The 21,552-nt window shown below is 43.8% G+C and overlaps 1 protein-coding gene across 1 annotated transcript in view; it reads left to right on the top strand.

Moving 5' to 3' along the window:
* Positions 1-21,552, top strand: part of LOC132826925 (serine/threonine-protein kinase 33-like) — a 104,398-nt gene that overhangs the window by 39,836 nt on the left and 43,010 nt on the right. Inside the window, exon 3 of the mRNA XM_060843225.1 lies at positions 15,595-15,708. Coding sequence (XP_060699208.1) covers positions 15,595-15,708 — 114 coding nt within the window. The remainder of the gene's footprint in view (positions 1-15,594; positions 15,709-21,552) is intronic.

Genomic DNA, 21,552 nt, shown 5'->3' with positions numbered 1-21,552 from the left:
AAATATTGTAATTGTACCAGCCACCACCACTTCCTCTGGCAGCTCATTCTATACATGCACCATCCTCTGTGTGAAAAAAGTTGCCCCTTAAAACCCTTTTAAATTTTTCCCCTCTCATCAATAGGAGAGAGATTAGAATTGCATGCAATAGTCCAAAAGTGGCCTAAACAATATCCTGTACAGCCACAACATGACCTTCCAACTGCTATACTCAATGCTCTGAGCAATAAAAATAAGCAAACCAAACACTTCTCCACTATCCTATCTACCCGTGTGTCAACTCTCAAGGAGCTATGAATCTGCATGCTTTGGTCAGCAGCACTCCCAGGACATTATCATTAAGGGTATAAGTCCTACTCTGATTTGCCTTTCCAAAATGCAGCACCTCGCATTTATCTAAATTAAACTCCATCTGCCACTCCTCAGCCCATCTGGTCAAGATCCCGTTGTACTCTGAGGTAACCTTCTTTGCTGCCCACTGCACCTCCAATTTTGGTGTCATCTGCAAAGTTACTAACTATGTTGTTGGAAGAAGCCAAACTATGAGACAATGGAGACTCTCCCTCATCAATTAGTACTTCTCAAATACTCTGCCATGGAAATGGAGAACAGCTCAGACAAGACACTTTGCTCAGAAGAACGGCTGTTTGGTAAGTTCCAGTAGTGTCGTTTGTTTAACAGTTAAAAATTTAAAGTTTTTTTTTAAAAAAGCGCTTAGAAGACCCGGAAGCTAGTGTCGCGCTAGGTTACCTGGGTAGGGTTTTTTTTCCCTTATTTAAATGCGCAGGCGAGTAACCCGAGGCACTACACGAGTAGTGCCTCCCACCCATCCTCCTCCTCTAACCTAATAATAAGACCAGTTGTGACTAGCAGGTAAGTGCTGCATTTTGCTTGTTTGTTTCTTTAGATTTAGTCGTTTTTTTTTAAAAAAGAAAGCTTACTTTTTAGAGGGATGGCAGTGCAGACAATGCAATGTTCCTCTTGCAACATGTATGAGGTGAGGGAAGCCATTAGCGTCCCTGCTGATTACACTTGCAAGAAGTGCACCCATCTCCAGCTCCTCCAAGCCCGTGTTAGGGAACTGGAGCTGGAGTTGGATGAACTGCGGATCATTCGGGAGGCAGAGGAGGTCATAGATCGGACCTTTAGGGAAGTAGTTACTCCGAAAGTTATAGACAGATGGGTGACAGTGAGGGGGAGTGGGAGGAAGCAGCCAGTGCAGGGACCCCTGCGGTCATTCCCCTCAAGAACAAGTATACGGTTTTGGATACTTGTGGGGGGGATGACTTACCAGGGGCAAGCAAAGAGGTTCAGGCCTCTGGCACGGAGCCTGGCCCCGTTGCTCAGGAGGGAAGGGTGGAGAAAGGTAGAGCGATAGTTCTTGGGGACTCAATAGTGAGGCGTACAGATAGGCGGTTTTGTGGGGGCGACAGAGACTCACGATTGGTATGTTGCCTCCCAGGTGCAAGGGTACGTGATGTCTCTGATCGTGTTTTCCGGGTCCTTAAGGGGGAGGGGGAGCAGCCCCAGATCGTGGTCCATGTTGGCACCAACGATATAGGTAGGAAGAGGGGTGAGGATGTCAGGCAGGCTTTCAGGGAGCTAGGTTGGAAGCTCAGAGTTAGAACAAACAGAGTTGTTGTCTCTGGTTTGTTACCCATGCCACGTGATAGAGAGTCGAGGAACAGGGAGAGAGAGCAGTTAAACGCGTGGCTACAGGGATGGTGCAGGAGGGAGGGATTCCGGTTTCTGGACAACTGGGGTTCTTTCTGGGGAAGGTGGGACCTCTATAAAAAGGATGGTCTACACCTGAACCTGAGGGGCACCAGTATCCTTGGGGGGAGGTTTGCTAGTGCTCTTTGGGAGGGTTTAAAATAACTCCACCGGGGCATGGGAACCTGGACTGTAGCTTTAGGGTACAGGACCTTGAGTGTAGGGAGGTTATGAACAAGGCAGCAATCTCGAAGGAGGGTGCCTGTAAACAGAAGGGTGGCTTGAAGTGTGTATACTTCAATGCCAGAAGTATAAGAAATAAGGTAGGTGAACTTGCAGCGTGGGTTGGTACCTGGGACTTCGATGTTGTGGCCATTACAGAGACGTGGGTAGAACAGGGGCAAGAATGGCTGTTGCAGGTTCCATGGTTTAAATGTTTTAGTAGGGTCAGACATGGGGATAAAAGAGGGGGAGGTGTGGCATTACTTGTCAAGGATAGTATTACAGCGGTGGAAAGGACGATGGAGGAAGACTTGCCATCTGAGGTAGTTTGGGCTGAGGTTAGAAATAGGAAAGGTGAGGTCACCCTGTTAGGTGTTTTCTACAGGCCTCCTAATAGTCCGAGAGAAGTAGAGGATAGTATTGCGAGGATGATTCAGGAGAAGAGTGAAAGTAGCAGGGTGGTTGTTATGGGGGACTTTAACTTCCCAGATATTGACTGGGAAAGCTATAGCTCGAGGTCGTTAGATGGGTTGGTGTTTGTCCAATGTGTGCAGGAGGGTTTCCTGACACAATATGTAGACAGGCCAACAAGAGGTGAGGCTATACTGGATTTGGTTCTAGGTAATGAACCAGGCCAGGTGTTAGACTTGGAGGTAGGTGAGCACTTCGGGGACAGTGACCACAACTTGGTGACTTTTACTTTAGTGATGGAGAGGGATAAGTGTGCACTGCAGGGCAAGAGTTATAGCTGGGGGCAGGGAAATTATGATGCGGTGAGGCATGACTTAGGATGTGTGGATTGGAAAAACAGGCTTCAAGAGAAGAATACTAATGATACGTGGAGATTGTTCAAGGAACAGCTACTGAGTGTCCTTGATAAGTATGTACCAGTCAGGCATGGAGTTAAGGGTCTTGTGAAGGAGCCGTGGTTTAATAAGGAATTGGAATCCCTTGTGAAAGGGAAGAAGGCGGCATATGTAAAGATGAGGCGTGAAGGTTCAGTTGGGGCGATTGAGAGTTATAAGGTAGCCAGGAAGGATCTAAAGAGAGAGCTAAGAGCAGCGAGAAGGGGACATGAAAAGTCCTTAGCTGGTAGGATTAGGGAAAATCCAAAGGCTTTCTATAGGTATGTCAGGAATAAAAGGATGACTAGGGTAGGTATCGGTCCAGTCAAGGATAGTAGTGAGAAGTTGTGCGTGGAGGCGGAGGAGATTGGAGAGACACTAAATCAATACTTTTCATCAGTATTCACTCAGGAACAGGACACTGTTGCTGGTGTGAATATTGAGTCACAAGTGATTAGAATGGATGGCATTGAAGTATGTAGGGAAGAGGTTTTGGGAATACTGGAAAGGATGAAAATAGATAAGTCTCCTGGGCCTGATGGCATTTATCCTAGGATCCTCTGGGAAGCTAGGGAGGAGATAGCAGAGCCATTGGCCTGGATTTTTATGTTGTCATTGTCAACGGGAATAGTACCAGAAGACTGGAGGATGGCGAATGTGGTCCCCTTGTTCAAGAAGGGGAGTAGGGATAGCCCGAGTAACTATAGGCCAGTGAGTCTGACTTCTGTGGTGGGCAAAGTCTTAGAGAGAATTGTAAGGGATAAGATTTATGAACATCTGGATAGGAATAACGTGATCAAGGATAGTCAGCATGGTTTTGTGAAGGGCAGGTCGTGCCTCACAAACCTTATTGAGTTCTTTGAGCAGGTGACTAAGGAGGTGGACGAGGGTAAAGCAGTAGATGTTGTGTATATGGATTTTAGTAAGGCGTTCGATAAGGTACCCCATGGTAGGCTAATGCAAAAACTACGAAGGTATGGCATTGAGGATACATTAGAGGTTTGGATTAGAAATTGGCTGGCTGGAAGGAGACAGAGGGTAGTAGTTGATGGTATAGGTTCATCTTGGAGTGCAGTTACTAGCGGTGAACCTCAAGGATCTGTTTTGGGACCATTGCTTTTTGTTATCTTTATAAATGATCTAGAGGAGGGGCTTGAAAGCTGGGTGAGTAAGTTTGCGGATGACACAAAAGTCAGTGGAGTTGTGGATAGTGAGGAAGGATGTGGCAGGTTACAGCGGGATATAGACAAGTTGCAAAGCTGGGCAGAAAGGTGGCAAATGGAATTCAATGTAGCTAAGTGTGAAGTCATTCACTTTGGTAGGAGTAACAAGAAGATGGATTACTGGGCTAATGGTAGGCTACTTGGTAGTGTGGATGAGCAGAGGGATCTTGGTGTCCATGTACACAGATCTCTGAAAGTTGCCACCCAGGTAAATAGTACTGTGAGGAAGGCATATGGTGTACTGGGCTTTATTGGCAGAGGAATTGAGTTCCGGAGTCCTGAGGTCATGTTGCAGTTGTATAAGACTCTGGCGCGGCCTCATCTGGAGTATTGTGTGCAGTTTTGGTCGCCATACTATAGGAAGGATGTGGAGGCATTGGAACGAGTGCAGAGGAGGTTTACCAGGATGTTGCCTGGTATGGTAGGAAAATCGTATGAGGAAAGGCTGAGGCACTTGGGGCTGTTCTCATTGGAGAAAAGAAGGTTTAGGGGAGATTTGATAGAGGTGTACAAGATGATTAGGGGTTTAGATAGGGTAGACACTGAGAACCTTTTACCGCTAATGGAGTCAGCTGTTACAAGGGGACACAGCTTTAAATTAAGGGGTGGAAGGTATAGGACAGATGTTAGGGGTAGATTCTTTACACAGCGGGTTGTGAGTTCATGGAATGCCCTGCCAGTAGCAGTGGTGAACTCTCCCTCTTTATGGTCATTTAAGTGGGCATTGGATAGGCATTTGGAAGTTATTGGGCTAGTGTAGGTTAGGTAGGATTCAGTCGGCGCAACATTGAGGGCCGAAGGGCCTGTACTGCGCTGTATTTTTCTATGTTCTATGTTCTAATTATCAGTCTAAAGTTTAGATCAATGAGTTGAAGATTATTTGTGGACAAAATCATAGAATTAGTCACGATAACAAATAAGCTTTTAAAAATGTCTGAGTTAATCAAAGACAATTAACATGATTATATTAAAGACAAATTGTGGGTGATTAGGCTGTGGCTGGCAATTGAACTTGATGAAATGTGCTTACTTAATGGTGATTAAATTATTATCTTTCATTACTTTATAGTTTGTCTCTAGGCCATATGTACAGAGCCAGCGTACATTGATAATATGAAAAGTTCCTTCTTCTGTTGATTGTCTGAGCCCATACTATAACAAGTTTAGACAATTTCAATGTGTCTTTGGAAAAGAAGATGATCAAAACCTGTTCACCAATTCACAAATTACAGTCAGAAACTGGGTCATTTTCTCTCAGAAATGCCAGGAAGTTGGTTGATATGGAGACAATGGGAAATCATATTAGTGCATTCTGTTGTGGGTGAAATTCCGCATATCATGAACATCATAAATTCTAGAACAACAATTAATGACTACTCTGCTGCACTGACCCGGGGATGGAATCCATAAGCTTCTAATTGTGAAACCCTTGTAAGTGAATTAGTATTATTTTCTTGATGCATTTGTTAATTCACATCACAAACTAAAGATGGGCCAAAAGGTAGATTCTGTCCACTAAATTGTCCCATCATCTTGTCTCTGATAAATGCTGTTGGGAACTGACACTGGGAGTCACAATGTCAAACTCAGATGTAGTGCAACAGCACTGATCCCATCCTTCACAGGGGATCAAAGCAAACACAATCTTTGAGAATATCTGATCCCCATTTTGTTAGTTACTTTCCAACAACAAATGGAATTATTTACAAAAGGAATACATTTGTAGGAGGGACTGGTTGCTATCAGGTCAGACATCTCATGAATCTGTAAGGGAATATTATATAAAACTACACAGAGTAGACAAAACAAAAATAAGTCATTCAGCCTAGCCAGTCCACTTCAGATGTGTATGTTACACTTGGGCGTCTTCTGTTCCTTCTTCATCAAACTGTATTTGCAGCCCTCTCTGTTCATTCTCCTTCATAGAATGTGGCAGCAGGCTAGTCGGCCCATCCAGTTCAAACTGACCTCTGAAGAGTATCCCACCCACTCCCCTATCCCAGTAACTCCACATTTCCCACCTAGCCTGCATATTCCTGGACATTACAGGCAATTTATCACGACCAATCTACCTAATCTGCACATCTTTGGATTGTGGGGGGAAACCCACATGGACAAGAAGAGAATATGCAAAAAGCCACACAGGTAGTTGTCCGAGGCAGGAATTGAACTGGCTCCCTGGTGCTGTGAGGCAGCAACACTAATCACTGAGCCACCATGCCACCCAATCCTCCATATGCTTATCAAAATTCCCCTTAAGTACATGGACATTATTCATCACAACTATTCCATGTGGTGACAAGTTTTACATTTTCATTACTCTGCCATAATTTTTCCGAGTCAACTCCCAGTGGCTCCCAGTGTTAGTTCCTAACAGCATTTATCAGAGTCAAGTGAATCCATCTTAAATTGATGTCTTCTAGTTTTGCACTAACATCAAACCACCTGCAATGATGGTGGAGGCATTGTTTGAAATATTTTGGAACTTTCTGGATTCCAAGAAGGTTGTAGTGGATTGGAAAAATGTCAATCTGACACTCCTGCTTAAATATTGAGACTGAAAGCAGGAAACTGCAGTGAGTCTAAAATCTGTTGTTGGGAAAAAAAACTTGAATCTCTTATTAAGGAAGACATAGCAAGATGTTTAGCAAAGTTCAATACAAAGAGAATCAACATGGTTTTGTGAAAGGGAAATCATGTTTGCCAGATTTATTAGAGTTCTTTGAGGATGTAATCAGTAGAATTGATAAACAGGAACTGCTAGATGTGGTGTATTTAGATTTTCAGAAAACATTCAATAAGGTGCTACATAAAAGATTATTGCACAAGGTAGCAGCTTTGGAGGGTATCGAGGGTAATGTATAAGCATGGATTGAGGATTGATTGACACACATAAAACAGAGTTGGAATTAAGGGGTCTTTCTCAGGTTAAATAAACATAAATAGTGGATTAATGACTTGGAGGAGGGGCAGAGTGTAATGTATCCAAATTTGAAGATGATACAAAAATAGAGGGGAGGGAATGTTGTGATTAGGACATCATGAATCTTCAAGGAATAAGATTAGTTGAGTGACTTAGTAAAATCTTGGCTGATGGAGTTTATTATAGAAAGGAAGGAGCTAAGAATGATCAAAAGGCAGACTAATATTTAAATAGAGAGAGAATCTGATAATGTGCAGCACAAGGGGGATCTGGGTGTTCTTGTTGATGCAGCACTAATGTGAGCATGCAGATGGAACAAGTAATTATGACAAATGGAATTTCAAACGTTATCACACGGAGTTGTAATTTAAATAGAGAGAAGTCTTGTTTCAACAGCACTGGATGTCAGTAAAGCCCCACCTGGAAATTGAGGTACAGTTTAAAAAAGGATGTGTCAGTTCACACTTCCTTGAAGGTGGAGTCACAGGGAGACAGGATAGTGCAGAAGGCATTTGGTACAGTTGCCTTTATTAGTCAGTGCATTCAGTATATGAGTTTGGAATAATGCATCCATTTCTGATCTCCCTGAATTGGACAGATGTTCTGAAACCGTTCAGGGAAGATTTACAAGGATCTTACCAGGGTTGGAAGGTTTGAGCTCTAGGGAGAGGCTGAATAGGATGGAACTGTTTTACCTGCAACATCACAGACTGAGGGGCGACGTTATAGAAATTTATAAAATCATGAGGTGCATGGAACAAGGTTTTATTTTTCCCCAGGGTAGGGGAGCCCAAAACCACAGGGCATAGGTTTAAGGTGAGAGGGCAAGAAAAGGGGATCTAAGTGGTAACATTTCCACACAGAAGATGGTGCATGTATGAAATAGGCTGCCAGAGGAAGTGGTGGATTACAATTGCAACATTTGAAATGCATTTGGAAGGGTTTATGAATAGGAAGGGTTTAGAGGGATACGGGCCAAGTGTTGGCAAATGGGCCAAGATTAATTGAGAGTATCTGGTCAACATGGATGAGTTGGACCAAATGATCGGTATCTGTGCTGTCCATCTCTATGACTCACTGTGAATGCTCTGCCCCAGAAGGCAGTGGAGGCCAGGTTTCTGGTTACTTTCAGGAAAGAGATGAATAGAACTCTTAAGTATAGTGGAATCAAGGATTATGGGGATAAGACAGGAACAGGATACTGCTTGTTGATGATCAGCCATGATCATAATGAATGGTGGTGCAGGCTCGACGGGCTGAATGGTCTATTCCTGCACCTATTGTCTATTGTCTATTGACTTTATGTACTGGCACTGGTGGCAGTTCTAAAGAGGAGTCAGTTGGTTAATTCCTGGGATGAAGGGTTGGCTTATTAAGAATGGCTAACTAGGTTAGTCCTTTATTCATTAAAGTTTAGAAAATGAGAGGTGGTTTTGTGGACACATTCAAGATTCTGAGGAGGCTTGACAGTGTAGCTGTTGAGAAAATGTTTCCATTAGTGGGTAAATCCTGAACTAAGGGCATAGTTACAGAACAAGGGGACATGCAGTTAAAACTGTGACGTGAAGGAATTTCTTCTCCCAGAAGCTAATGAATGTCAGGATTACTCTACCCCAGAGGTTAGAGGAGGCTAGACACTGGAAGTGTTTAAAGGGGAGGTAGATTTACAAATATCAAAGCGTTGAGAGCTGTGTGGCTCAATGAAAGGTGAGGATGGCAGGATATCAGGGCCAAGAATGTCTCAAATTGTAACTGTGCAGAGTGCCTTTCTTTCCAATGGTTAATCAGATGAATAATGGTCAAGGCTTCACAATATAAAGGACAGACTGTTGGCACGGGTTCTGATATCATTCTGATATCATTCCTGATGAAGAGCTTTTGCCCAAAATATCAATTTTCCTGCTCCTCGAATGCTGTACTTTTCCAGCACCACTATAATCTAGACTCTGATCTCCAGCATCTGCAGTCCTCACTTTTGCCTAACAGTGTGGAGCTGATGTGAAAGAAGAGTCAGCCATGAGTTTATTGAATGACAGAGCAGGCTTGTACAGTGAGTGATTGCCTCCTGCTTCTGTTTGTTCAGCCTCCTTGCTCTTAAAGCTTTTGTCCAAATCCTAAAGAAAGAGTGTTTGATCTACTGAAGCTTCATTATCTAGTGTACAATTTCCCAGGTGTATAATGCAACTATATTTTGAACATTTCTGACAGATTTACCTTAACTGTGCTGCCTAAACAGATTATCTATTGTCACTCCAGAGTTCACTGTTTCCCCAAAATGCATTAGTGAGTCAATAGGCATAGAAGTGCCATGGATTGGGGGGCTATCGAGATGGTAGTGGCGAGGCATAAATTTGCATGGGGACATGAAGGGGCAGGAGAGATGGTAGATGGTTGGGGGTCGGTGCAGGACCTGACAGATTGGTATAGCAGAACGTTCCAAGCTTAATTTTCACCAAGTGCCCTTCGGCAGATGACAGTCCACTACATCTGAGGCACAGTGAACCACAAATCATCGTTAGATTGGCCCAGCTCCCTGGATGTCACACAGGACTGAGACATGCCCATCACAGCAATGGAGTTGGCAAGTTATGAACACTGGGTGCAGACTTCTGACCTGCACCAGCCTACAGTCGATAAAGGAGCTGGTGCAGATTGGAGAGCGCAGGAATGAGGCTGGGAATCCTGGAATTGGGAACCACCACCAGTGCCACCCTTGTCAACTCTGACTCTCCAGCATCTGCAGTCCTCACGTTCTCCCAACTGCACAATGATTGAGTCCATATTACATGCTCTAGTCTCCATTGACTTAGAGATGAAAGAGTACTATTGAGTTACAACCAAGAATTCTACTACAAAAATGTTTTGGTGCCCTATGCCTGGTTAAAATGCACTTAATAAAGGCGATGCTCAAGTAACCGACACCTTAACATACACTGCTCACCTTCCAAAGATGGAAAGCACACCTACATGTGGATATTTTGTGGTCCCACACAACGTCTTTTTCAGCAAGTGCATAGCTTTGGCGGCACACCCTCTCCACTATGAGTGATGCATGGATCAATGAAAGGTGAGGATGGCAGGATATCAGGGCCAAGAATGTCTCAAATTGTAACTGTGCAGAGTGCCTTTCTTTCCAATGGTTAATCAGATGAATAATGGTCAAGGCTTCACAATATAAAGGACAGACTGTTGGCAAGGGTTCTGATATCCTGCCTCTCTGGCGTCCTATTTAGATCACTAATGGTAGGTGCCTCCTGATGGCTGTCTCAGATCTGACTCAGGACAGGAGGAAATTGACCTGAATTACATCAAAACGTCCTACATCATGGCTCCAATCTCTCTCCAAAACTACCTTGCTGTAACCACAGGTCTTCGACAAAAGCTGATTTTATGTGAGTTAATGCCTTGTTTTAAAAACATTAGACACATGAAGATAAAGAAAGGGCACTTGATCTGTTGAAACTCCAGTGGTTAGTGTATAGTTTCCCAGTCATTTATTGCAACTGTATTTTGAATATTTATGATATATTTATTTTAACTGACTTACCTGACAGCTTAACAAAGCAATTAAGTTATTCCTTGTTTTACTTTTAGTTACAATGATATGAGCTTGATCTTTTAGATTAGATTCATGTTTTAATTCATCCACATATTGAATATGCTGACAGTTCTATTTCTTTGAGTTGTGAGTAGAGGTTGATGTTTTTTTTTCTTACTTTATAAATGATCGTCTTTCTACCTAAATGGAGTTAGAGGCTATCTTGAGGTATTGTGGTTAGTATCCCTATTTCTGGGCTTTATGTCCCACCTGAGAACTCGGTGACAATGTAGAAGTATACACACACACACACACACACACACACACACACACAATTACACACAATTACACACACACATACACACTCACACGACACACACACACACACACAATTACACACACACACTCACACGACACACACACACACACACACACGCACACACACGCACACACACACAAACAATTACACACACATACACACTCACACGACACACACACACAATTACACACACACACTCACACGACACACACACACACACACACGCACACACACGCACACACACACAAACAATTACACACACACATACACACTCACACGACACACACACACAATTACACACACACACTCACACGACACACACACACACATACACACGCACACACACACACACGCACACACACACGCACACGCACACACACGCACACACACACACGACACACACACATACACACACCAGTTGTACAGTCTCTAGGTCCAGGAGCTTGCTATGTAAATCCACGGTTGTGAATGCCAGGGATCGAGCTCCTCATCTCCAAAGTGCAGTTATGTTGTGGCCTCTGAGGTAGATTTCTCCACCCTGGCTGAACTGGTGTTTCTGAAGTGTGCACAGAGGATGTAATATTGTGCTCCAGGTACTAATGTTCCATTGCCCTCATTCAGTAGGCTGGCTCACTGATGCCTGTATCCATCACTCTGGTTCGGTTTTAGATCCACGATATATCCCAACCACTCACTGAAAGCTCCGCGTGTTTAGGATGGTGTGCTTGGGTGCTAGGGTGGACGAAGGGGGCATCTAATCCCTTTGGACTCTGTAGGTGCTGTCGGGTCAGTAATCTGTTGGGCTGTGGAGACGGAAGGGTCCTATGTTGATATTGTGTGTTTGATTCTGAGGCTGTTTACGATCATTGCTCCCTGTGCTTGCTTATGCGTGGACTTAGTGCAGTTAAACAAATTGTAGGGCTTGCTGGAAGCAACTTGAAAGTTGGCATTTTAAAGCACTGAGAATAAGCATTTAGAAACTGGTGTGATATCTGCGCAGGTGAGAGATGGATACACAAGGCCAGCAACAGCGACAATGGATCTGCTGCCATATGGCTAGATGTTCCCTCCAAAGGTGGGAAACAAGGATTGGGATGGTTCCCAGGTATTGAGGCTACCAGGGGAAGGGGGAGATGATAACAGCCACTCAATAGGATTGTCTCAATGATGTCTCCTAATTAGCATCAGAAAATAGGCTCTCTTTCCAATTAAGGATGGCCAATTGGATCTCAAATCAGGAGGATCAAGCAATCTTTCAGCTTGAGAGCTGTAATAAATGGTAAGAGAATGGGCATTTCTCATACAGATGCCCAGCTTCCAATGTTTTAAAATTTTGAAGTTAAATCTCCTCTCAGGCTCTCACTGCAGAGGGAAGAGCCTCTCTACATAGAGGCACCTGTCCTCTCCAGCACCCAGGTAGGGGCAGGGGAGGCCTTGTGGCCTAGAGTGAAGCCATTCTGGTTAGTCTTCCAGTGCAAGATGTTGACCTTGACTGGCTGTTGCAGACTGGCCCAGTCCAAGTTGCAGGACAACATGCTGAGGGACACACTAAAGCTTAGGAAAGACAGGGAGACCATCATCTGAGACTTTTCAGACAGAGTACAATGGGGGTCCGCTCAATTAGTGGATCTCCTGGTGCCTCAAAAATATGTAAATGGCATCTTGCCTAATTAAGAAATGCTTTAGGTTTCGGGAAGATCAAATTCCAGTATTTGTCTGTTTCTCCATATGTAAAGACTGTACAGAACCAAATTACTTTAATGACTACATTTGTATATGATGTGTTTTTTTATGAATAAAGTATATTTTTGAAATTAAAAAAGAAGGCATTGTGACCTGCCATCAAATGCCTGCCTTTAGGCACCAAAACAAGTCTCACTGATCTGTGGGACTGCAGATCAATCTGAAAACCCCAGCTGGCTTTTGTTAGGTCATAAGCAAGCCTAATCTGCAACTTAAATTCACCCTTCTGAAATGGCCACCCTGAAAATGGCATCAAGAACTCAGCAAACTGGTCACTGCAGGTAATTTACCACCATGCCCGCCTTGATTACCACCTCAAGTAGGCCTAAAACTTCAGCCTGTGGTGTCTGATGCATCTGTGTTCAAGAGCCATTGCAAAGGTTGTTTTGTGATAGAAACAGACTCAGCCTTTCTGGATTACCTCTGCCTTGCCTACAAAGATAGTCCTGACCTTCCAGTTGCTTGCCATTTCAATAAACTATCCTGTTCCCATGCTAATACTTCATTTTCTGCTTTGGCACTCTGCAGCTCTAAGACTCAACATGTGCTGAACAAATTCAGAGTATGAACTCTCTGCTCTATTTTGATCACAAACTACTCGCATCTTCCGACACATCTCATTCATATTTTGTTGACTTTGCTCTTAGTGGATCCATTTTCTTCCCTATGAACCAATCATTAACACTTATTTTATACCTCTCTCACTCCTTTACGATCATTAACATTTTCTTTATAGAATCATTGAATCCCTACGGTGCTGAAAGAGACCATTCAGCCCATTGAGTCCTCATCGAGTCTCCAAAGAGCATCCAACACAGACCCTATCCCCATAGCACTGCATTTACCATGGCAAAATCCACAGAGTCTGCACATTTCTGAACACTATGGGTAATTTAGCATGGTCAATCCACCTAACCTGTGCATCTTTGGACTGTGGGAGGAAACCAGAGCATTAGAAGGAAACCCACACAGAGTCAGGGAGAGGATGTGCAAACTCCATATCGACAGTCAGCCAAGGCTGGAATTGAATATGGGTCCCTGGTGCTGTGAGGCAGCAGTGTTAACCACCGAGCCTTATCTTTTACTCTACTCACCATCTCTTCCACTCACTCTTCCTCCCTTCTGTCAAACGTATAAAAACTACAATTATGCAGCAGACCTGCTGAGCACTTTCTGTTTTTAATTGACAAAATCTTCCAATGATTTCCTATCACTTTCAGTAGGTGTTGTATATAGCGACCACTCAACTTGATTGTCCTCTCATGATTGTTTGAATGTCTATGTTTTTTTTGGGCGGGGGTGGGTGGTGGTTAGGGTTTCAATGCACCAGAATAATGGTCAATAACACTTAGAGAAGTGCACACCACTCTGAGGGAAATGTCTTTCTGGTCAATACTTCTATAAGCTAATTGTTTTGTCTACAATACTTGAATCTTGTTTGTTTTATATTGAAACACTAACATATGATAAGCTACAATTGACCCAAAACCATTCGTAATCATAACTATACTGAGCAATATCGGAATGCTAAAAGGAAAATCGATCCATACCTCCCAGGAATTAGAATGGCATACATTGAAATAAGGCTCCAATGTTAAGGCAGAATAGAGTGGGATTCATCCAGCACCTAATGCTCACAGTACCTGTCCAAAAGTCATGTCATACAGAATACAAGAATAACAAAGGTCCCTTTTGATCTCCTGGATCAATATTTCGCACATGAAGGGCAGGGAATTCACCACTGGATTTTATTTTTGAAGTCACACTACTGGGAATGGGGCTCATTCAGTATGTGCAGACACTGGTATTACATGTTTACAATCTCCATGGAGTTTTCTTTTGCTCAGGTGCTCTGCTTGCAGAGGAGTTCCTCATACCAGAGAGAAATTCCATTACACTCTCACAGACATTGTTGAAAAGTTAACAATCTGTTGGAAATGGATAACAATGGGGATTGGAGAAGTGGTCACTGTTGGAGGGTGAGGCAGAGTGATCACTGACAGAGATCAGCCTCCCTCACTCTCCGACAGTGATCACCTTCTGACAGAGGATGATCACTGTTGAAAGTGATCACTGTCGGAGAGTGAGGGAGAGTGATCACTGTGAGAAGGTGATCACTGTCAGTAAGTGATCACTCTCAGAAAGTGAGGGAGAGTAATCACTGTCGGAGAATGAGGGAGGGATGATTATTAGGTAGGGTGGGGTGGTGCAGGAGTTAGCTCTGTGTGAGGAGGGACTGTCTGAGGTGGGTATTCACACTGAACAAAGAAGTGCCAGTGGGATAATGAACAATCGCATGAGCAACCTTAGAACTTTCAAACTCCACAGAAAACAACACTCACTGCCATGGGGAAGGGGGTTTGAATTCCCCTGACCACTGAGAACTGCAAGGGAACAGTTAAGGTTCAGGCATGCTCCTTATTCCTGAGGGATCTGGGATGAAAACGGCCAGAGAAACCATGAGCTTAGCTCAGCTCCACCGCAAAGGTGTGTGGATGGATTGATTACCACTCCTCAGTATTTTTAATTGACCTACCCCCCGAGGTGTTGTGAGACACCTGTATAGTAGGTGGGGCTTCACAGAATCCCTACAGTATGGAAGCAGACCATTCGGCCCAGCAGGTCCACATCCATTCTCTGAAAAGCATTCCACCCAAACCCATATTCCCACCCTTTCCCTGCATTTCCCAAGGCTAACCCACCCAGCCTGCACACTTTGGGCAATTTAGCAATGCCAATCCACCTAACCTGCACAACTTTGGACTATGGGAGGATGTGCAAACTCCACATACCAGTCACCCAAGGGTAGAATTGAATCAAGGTCCCTGGTCTTGTGAGGCAGCAGTGCTAACCACTGAGCCACCATGCCAACGAGAACCTAGGCCTCCTGGCTCAGAAATATGTTCATGTGTATATATATATATATATATATATATCCTGACTGAATTGTGTTAGTTTGGGTCTCAATTAAAATATAGGTTACACATGATCTTCATGGCTGTGATTTTAAGGACTGTTGCATGAACTGTCAACTGTCAATCACAACATCTCTTTCAATTGCCTTCTAGCTGATCTATCAGTTTGGACGCAATCTGGGGAAAGGCAGCTTTGGTGTTGTTGTCCAGGCAACACACATCTCCACAGATACAACATGGGCCATCAAGAAACTGAACAAGGAAAAGGTAACATTCTTCCTAAAAGATATTGAATCCTCCATTCATTTCATGACTCATTAAACTTGGCCTGTGTTGTCTGTGGGGTGGGGAAATGAATGGGGATGTGGAGTAGAGAACGCTCTTCTCTTCTGAATGACAGAAGGAGAAGTGTGAAGAGAATTCAGATTGATACCCATGTACTGAGCTGCTGCTCCTTGTGTCTGGGCTGTCCAGTTGCCACAGAAGAAACAGTCACCATGCATACCTAGGCCATGGGAATGTTTAAAAAGTACAGGTAAGGGAAAGTACAGTAATGTACTGTTTATCACCATTTATACTGCAAGGATAATAGGCACAGGATGAATCTGTTACGCTCAAAGGTTAGAAGAGGGTCATGTAGGATTGGAATGATCTCTTTTGATTCCCATTCCTGCCATTCATAAAATATTATGGGGTAACATGTACTTTTACTGGTACTTAGTAATCATAATGTGGAAGTAGGCCACTCAGCCCTCCTAAGAGAATCCCAACCCTTCCCTGCTAATCTCCACAGCCTGCACATCATGGGCAAAGGACCATAGCCAATTCACCTAATCTGCACATCTTTGGACTGTGAAAGGTAACCAGGGCACCAGGGTGTACATGCAAACTCCCCACAGACAGTTGCCTGAAAGCTGGAATTGAACCTAGGCCCCTGGTGCTGTGAGGCAGCAGTGCTAACCACCAAGCCACCATGCCACAACATTTTTCAGACTATCAAAAGATTTCAGATATTTTGGGGGCGATTATCTAAGTTCCTCATTGCCAGCAACATGAGTTGGAAGATCATAGAACCCACAATGCTGCATCATCCAATGCAGTGTAACTCAGCGCCAGCTTTGATGCAGGTGATAGGAAGAATTTCCTGAACAGAATATTAAAACATCTTTCTGAGTTAACAAGTAGAAAACATGTTCCTTCTTTTTGCTGTTGTGAAAAACCTCTGGAACTTGTGCTCTACGTTTCTGCACAAACTCATGTGAATCCCTTGTTGCCCACCTCCCATATGGTAATGAGACCAGGGCCATAATTACAGCCAGAATTGGAGAAATCTCCAGGTTGGGAGCACTGGCTGCTCAATTTAGTTTGGTCTTTTCATTCCAACGGATATCACACAACCATAGATTTCTGTGGCATCAAAGGCATATGGATGGGTATACGAATTGGAAGGGTTTAGAGGGATATGGACCAAGTGCTGGAAAATTGGACGAGATTAATTTCAGATTTCTGGTCAGCACAGACGAGTTAGTCTGAAGGGTTTGTTTCTGTGCTGTATATCTCTGTGGCTCTCTGACACTATAAAAGAGCTATCCAATTCATTCTGTATCCTCACCCTTTCCCCAAAGTTCTGCAAATGTTTGTCCTCAGTTGATTTCCCTTTGAAAAGTTCTGATTGAACCTGATCCCACCACACTTTTGGGTATTGTGTTCTGGATCAGAAAAAGTTGTTAATATAGAAATCATCCTCTCGTCAAGTCTCTGCGCCTTTGCCAATGTATCTTCTGGTCATTTCTTCAGCTATTGGGAACATTCTCCTCATTGACTCGAACAAACCTTTTCAAAAATTTGACCGTCTTTATTTGAATACCCTATCACCTTCTCCACGTAATTGGAATAACACAACCTCTCTAGGTCCTGCACATAACCAAAGTTCTTCATTTTTCAGGCCTTGATGTCCTTCTTGAAAATATGGTCCTCAGAACTGACCAAAGTATTGGACCGGTCCAAACAGGGATTTATCAATGTTTAACACAAGGCTTCCTACAATGGGAGCAGGCCGCCAACTGGGATCACGGGCTGAAATTTTAGGATTTGGGGTCAGAGGCAGCAATGTAGCACTGATCTCCATCTCTCACTTTCATAGTGTTTCAATCCTCTGCTCTGATAGCCCTTCTCCTTGCCCTTCCCCAATTTCTTGGTGGTTCCCACAGAGGACTGATGACAATTTTCAAACCTCAAATTTGGGGTCAGACGGAAAACAAAGGTTCAGGATATTCTTGCTTAGCAGAACACCCTCAACAATTATATTTAATGCTTCTTTCTATACTATCCAAGAATGCCATATGTTTTTTAAACAGCTTTTGTGGCACATCTTGCCTCTTTCAAACATTTGCACATACTAATCACCTGGTCTCTTTATTCCTACAATGCCATTAACATGATACTATTTGGACAATATTGTCTCTCATCATTCATTCAACTGAAATGTATCACTTCACAACTTCCTACATGTAAACATATCTTCACTTCTTCCGTTCCATTTCACCAGTCTGCCTTTATGCTTCTGAAGCTGGTTATTAAAAGGTAAAGCCCCCATAATGCTACTAAACCGTAGGGCTCCTCTCCATTACAGAGAGAGAGATGACTGACTGAGTTAAACTGATGAGGGTCACCACACCTCAAGTGAAGGGTTTGGTTGGAAAGGAGACTTCTTCATGGCAACCTCAGTCAGTGTGGGAATTGAACCCACACTGTGGGTACCCCTCTTCATCACAAACCAGACATCTAGCTTTCCGACCCCCTCTGCCTGTATGGTTTACTTCATTTCGGAGTTTCATGTTACCAGCAAACTTTGAAATTACACCCTCAATGTGCAAGCCCAGGCCATCTATAATTTTAAAAAATCTGGAAAGAAAGCAAGGGAGACTTGAATAAAATTGAAAGAACTGCAGATGCTGTAAATCAGAAACAAAAATAGAGATTGCAGGAAAAGCTCAGCAGATCTGGCAACTCTGTTCTGACCCGAAACAGTGACTCTGATTTCTCTCCGCAGATGCTGCCAGACTTGCCGAGCTTTTACTTTTGTTTCAAAGGAGATCTGTACCCTGCTTTGCATGGTGTCATAGAGATGTATAGTATGGAAACAGAGCATTTGGTCAAACCCATCCATGCTGACCAGATATCCCAAATTAATCTAGTCTCATTTGCCAGCATTTGGCCCATATCCTTCTAAACCCTTCGAATCATGTACCCATCCAGATGCCTTCTAAATGTTGTAATTGGACCAGCCCTCACCACTTCCTCTGGCAGCATATTCCATACATGCACCAACCTCTGTGTGAAAACATTGCCCCTCAGGTCCCTTTTAAATCTTTCCCCTCTCATCTTAAACCTATGCCCTCTAGTTTTGGACTCCCCCACCCTGGGAAAAAGTCTTGTCTCTTTACTCCATCCATGCCCCTCATGATTTTATAAACCTCTCTAAGGCCACCTCTCAGCCTCTGATATTCCAGGGAAAATAGCCCTAGTCTATTCAGCCTCTCCCCATAGCTCAAACTCTCCAAACCTGGCAACATCCTAGTAAATCTTTTCTGAACCCTTTCAAGTTTCCCAACATCTTTTCTACAGCAGGGAGACCAGAAGCCGTTGGGATGAGATGAAGTCATGGGATCATCTTTATCCTCAAAGCAGACAGGACCACAATTTGGCTGAAACTTGACATCTCTAACAGTGCAGCCCTCCCTCAGGACTCCATTGATGTATCATTCTTGGGATCAGCCATAAATTCTAACCTTGCTCTCAATGCCAATAACCCAAGAAATAATTCGTTAAAAAGATCTCAATTATATTTTCAGCTCTCAAGAGTGGGGTGTCAAAATCACAACGCTCTGACTCAGAAGCGAAACCGCCACTGTTAATACAAAATAACACAAGCGTTACAGCACAGAATGAAGCCACTCAGCCCATTTATGTCTGTGCTAGCTCTCCAAAGGAGCAATTCAACTCATGCTACTCCCTGACATCTTCCTGTAGCCCCGCACATCTTCCTTTTCAGATAATAATTCACCTCCCTTTTGAATGTCTCAGTTGAATCTGGCTCCACAACACTAACTGTGTTTTGATTTGTTTATTTTCTGTGCGGCCCGGTGGCAACCACTGCTGCCTCACAGCGCCAGAGATCCCGGGTTCAATTCCTGCCTTGGGCAACTGTCTGTGTGGAGTTTGCACATTCTCTCCGTGTCTGTGTGGGTTTCCTCCAGGTGCTCCGGTTTCCTCCCACAGTCCAGAGATGTGCAGGTCAGGTGAATTGGCCGTACTAAATTTCCCGTAGTGTTAGGTGAATGGGTAAATGTAGGGGAATGGATCTGGGTGGACTGCTCTTCAGCGGGTTGGTGTGGACTTGTTGGGCCGAAGGGCTTGTTTCTGCACTGTATGTAATCTAATCTTAAAATGGCACCAGAGAGTAGTGACGCTAAACAACACTCATGACAATAAATAAATCAAATCAAATCTCAAGTGGTGCACTCCAGGTCTTGCTGTGTGAAAATATTTCTTCTTTTGTCAAATACTTTAAGTCTGTGCCCTCTCAAAGTCGATCCTTCCATCAATCGGAATAGTTTTCCCTATCTACTCTGCCTGAAGATGTCCATGATTTTGAATATCCCTTACCAAATTCCCTTTCAACCTTTTCATTTCCACTCTATATGTAGAACTAAATTCCTCCTTCCTGTGCCAATGTTATCACCTACATTTAATTACTTAACAATTAATTCAAACATATCAATAAGGTGTAAGAGCAGGCTTGCTTGACCCTTCAAGCCTATTCTGAAAATGTGTTGCTGGTCAAAGCACAGCAGGCCAGGCAGCATCTCAGGAATAGGGAATTCGACGTTTCGAGCATAAGCCCTTCATCAGGAATGAGAGAGAGTGGCCAAGCAGGCTAAGATAAAAGGTAGGGAGGAGGGACTTGGGGGAGGGGCGATGGAGGTGGGATAGGTGGAAGGAGGTCAAGGTGAGGGTGATAGGCCAGAGTGGGGTGGGGGCGGAGAGGTCAGGAAGGAGATTGCAGGTTAGGAGGGCGGTGCTGAGTTGAGGGAACCGACTGAGACAAGGTGGGGGGAGGGGAAATGAGCAAACTGGTTGGTTGGAATGTAGTTCGGAGTCTGTGTGGGATCAGTCAGTTCCTTAGGCAGGTGCTGAGGAAGGAGATGTGGCTGTGGTAACGAGTCTGTTTGAGAATGCCGGAGTGGGGTGTCTCTCTCATTCCTGATGAAGGGCTTATGCTCGAAACGTCGAATTCCCTATTCCTGAGATGCTGCCTGGCCTGCTGTGCTTTGACCAGCAACACATTTTCAGCTGTGACCTTCAAGCCTATTCTGCCATTCAATAAGACCATGGCCAATCTGCTTTTAACCTCAACTCTACATTCCAGCAAATCCCTGATAATCTTTCATCTCTTTGGTCACTGAGAATCTATCTACACTTACCTTAAACATATTTAAATATTCTGCATCTAGAGTCATAGAGGCAAAATGACATTGGTAGCATGGTAGCCCAGTGGTCAGCACTGCTGCCTTCTAGAGCCAAGGACTTAGGTTTAATTCCAGCCTTGGGTGACTGTCTGTGTGGAGTTTGCACATTCTCCCTGTATAGGTGGGGTTTCCTCTCACAGTCCAAAGATGTGTAGGTTAGGTGAATGGCCATGCTGAATTGCCTGTAGTATCCAGGGATGTGTAGGTTAGGTGCCTTAGTCAGGAGTAAATGTAGGGGAATGGGTCTGGATGGGTTACCCTTTACAGAGTCAGTGTAGACTTGGTGGGCCAAGGGCTTGTTTCCACACTGTAGGGATTTTAATTCTACATCACAGAAACAGACCCTTTGGTCCAGCTGGTCTATGCCAACCAAATATCCCAACCTAACCTAGTCCCATTTGTCAGCACTTGGCCTAAGTGCCAAAGATTCTCAACTCTCTGAAAAACATTATTTTTCTTCATTACGGTCTTAAATGGACAGCCAGTTATTTCTAAACTATGACTCCTAGGTCTAAGTTCTCCCATGTGGAACATGCTTTCAATATCAACCCAGTCAAGTCCCCTCAGGGTATATATGTTT

This window comes from Hemiscyllium ocellatum, chromosome 23 (assembly GCF_020745735.1).
Source record: "Hemiscyllium ocellatum isolate sHemOce1 chromosome 23, sHemOce1.pat.X.cur, whole genome shotgun sequence".
Taxonomy (NCBI): domain Eukaryota; kingdom Metazoa; phylum Chordata; class Chondrichthyes; order Orectolobiformes; family Hemiscylliidae; genus Hemiscyllium; species Hemiscyllium ocellatum.
This window is presented reverse-complemented; position numbering and strand designations above follow the sequence as displayed.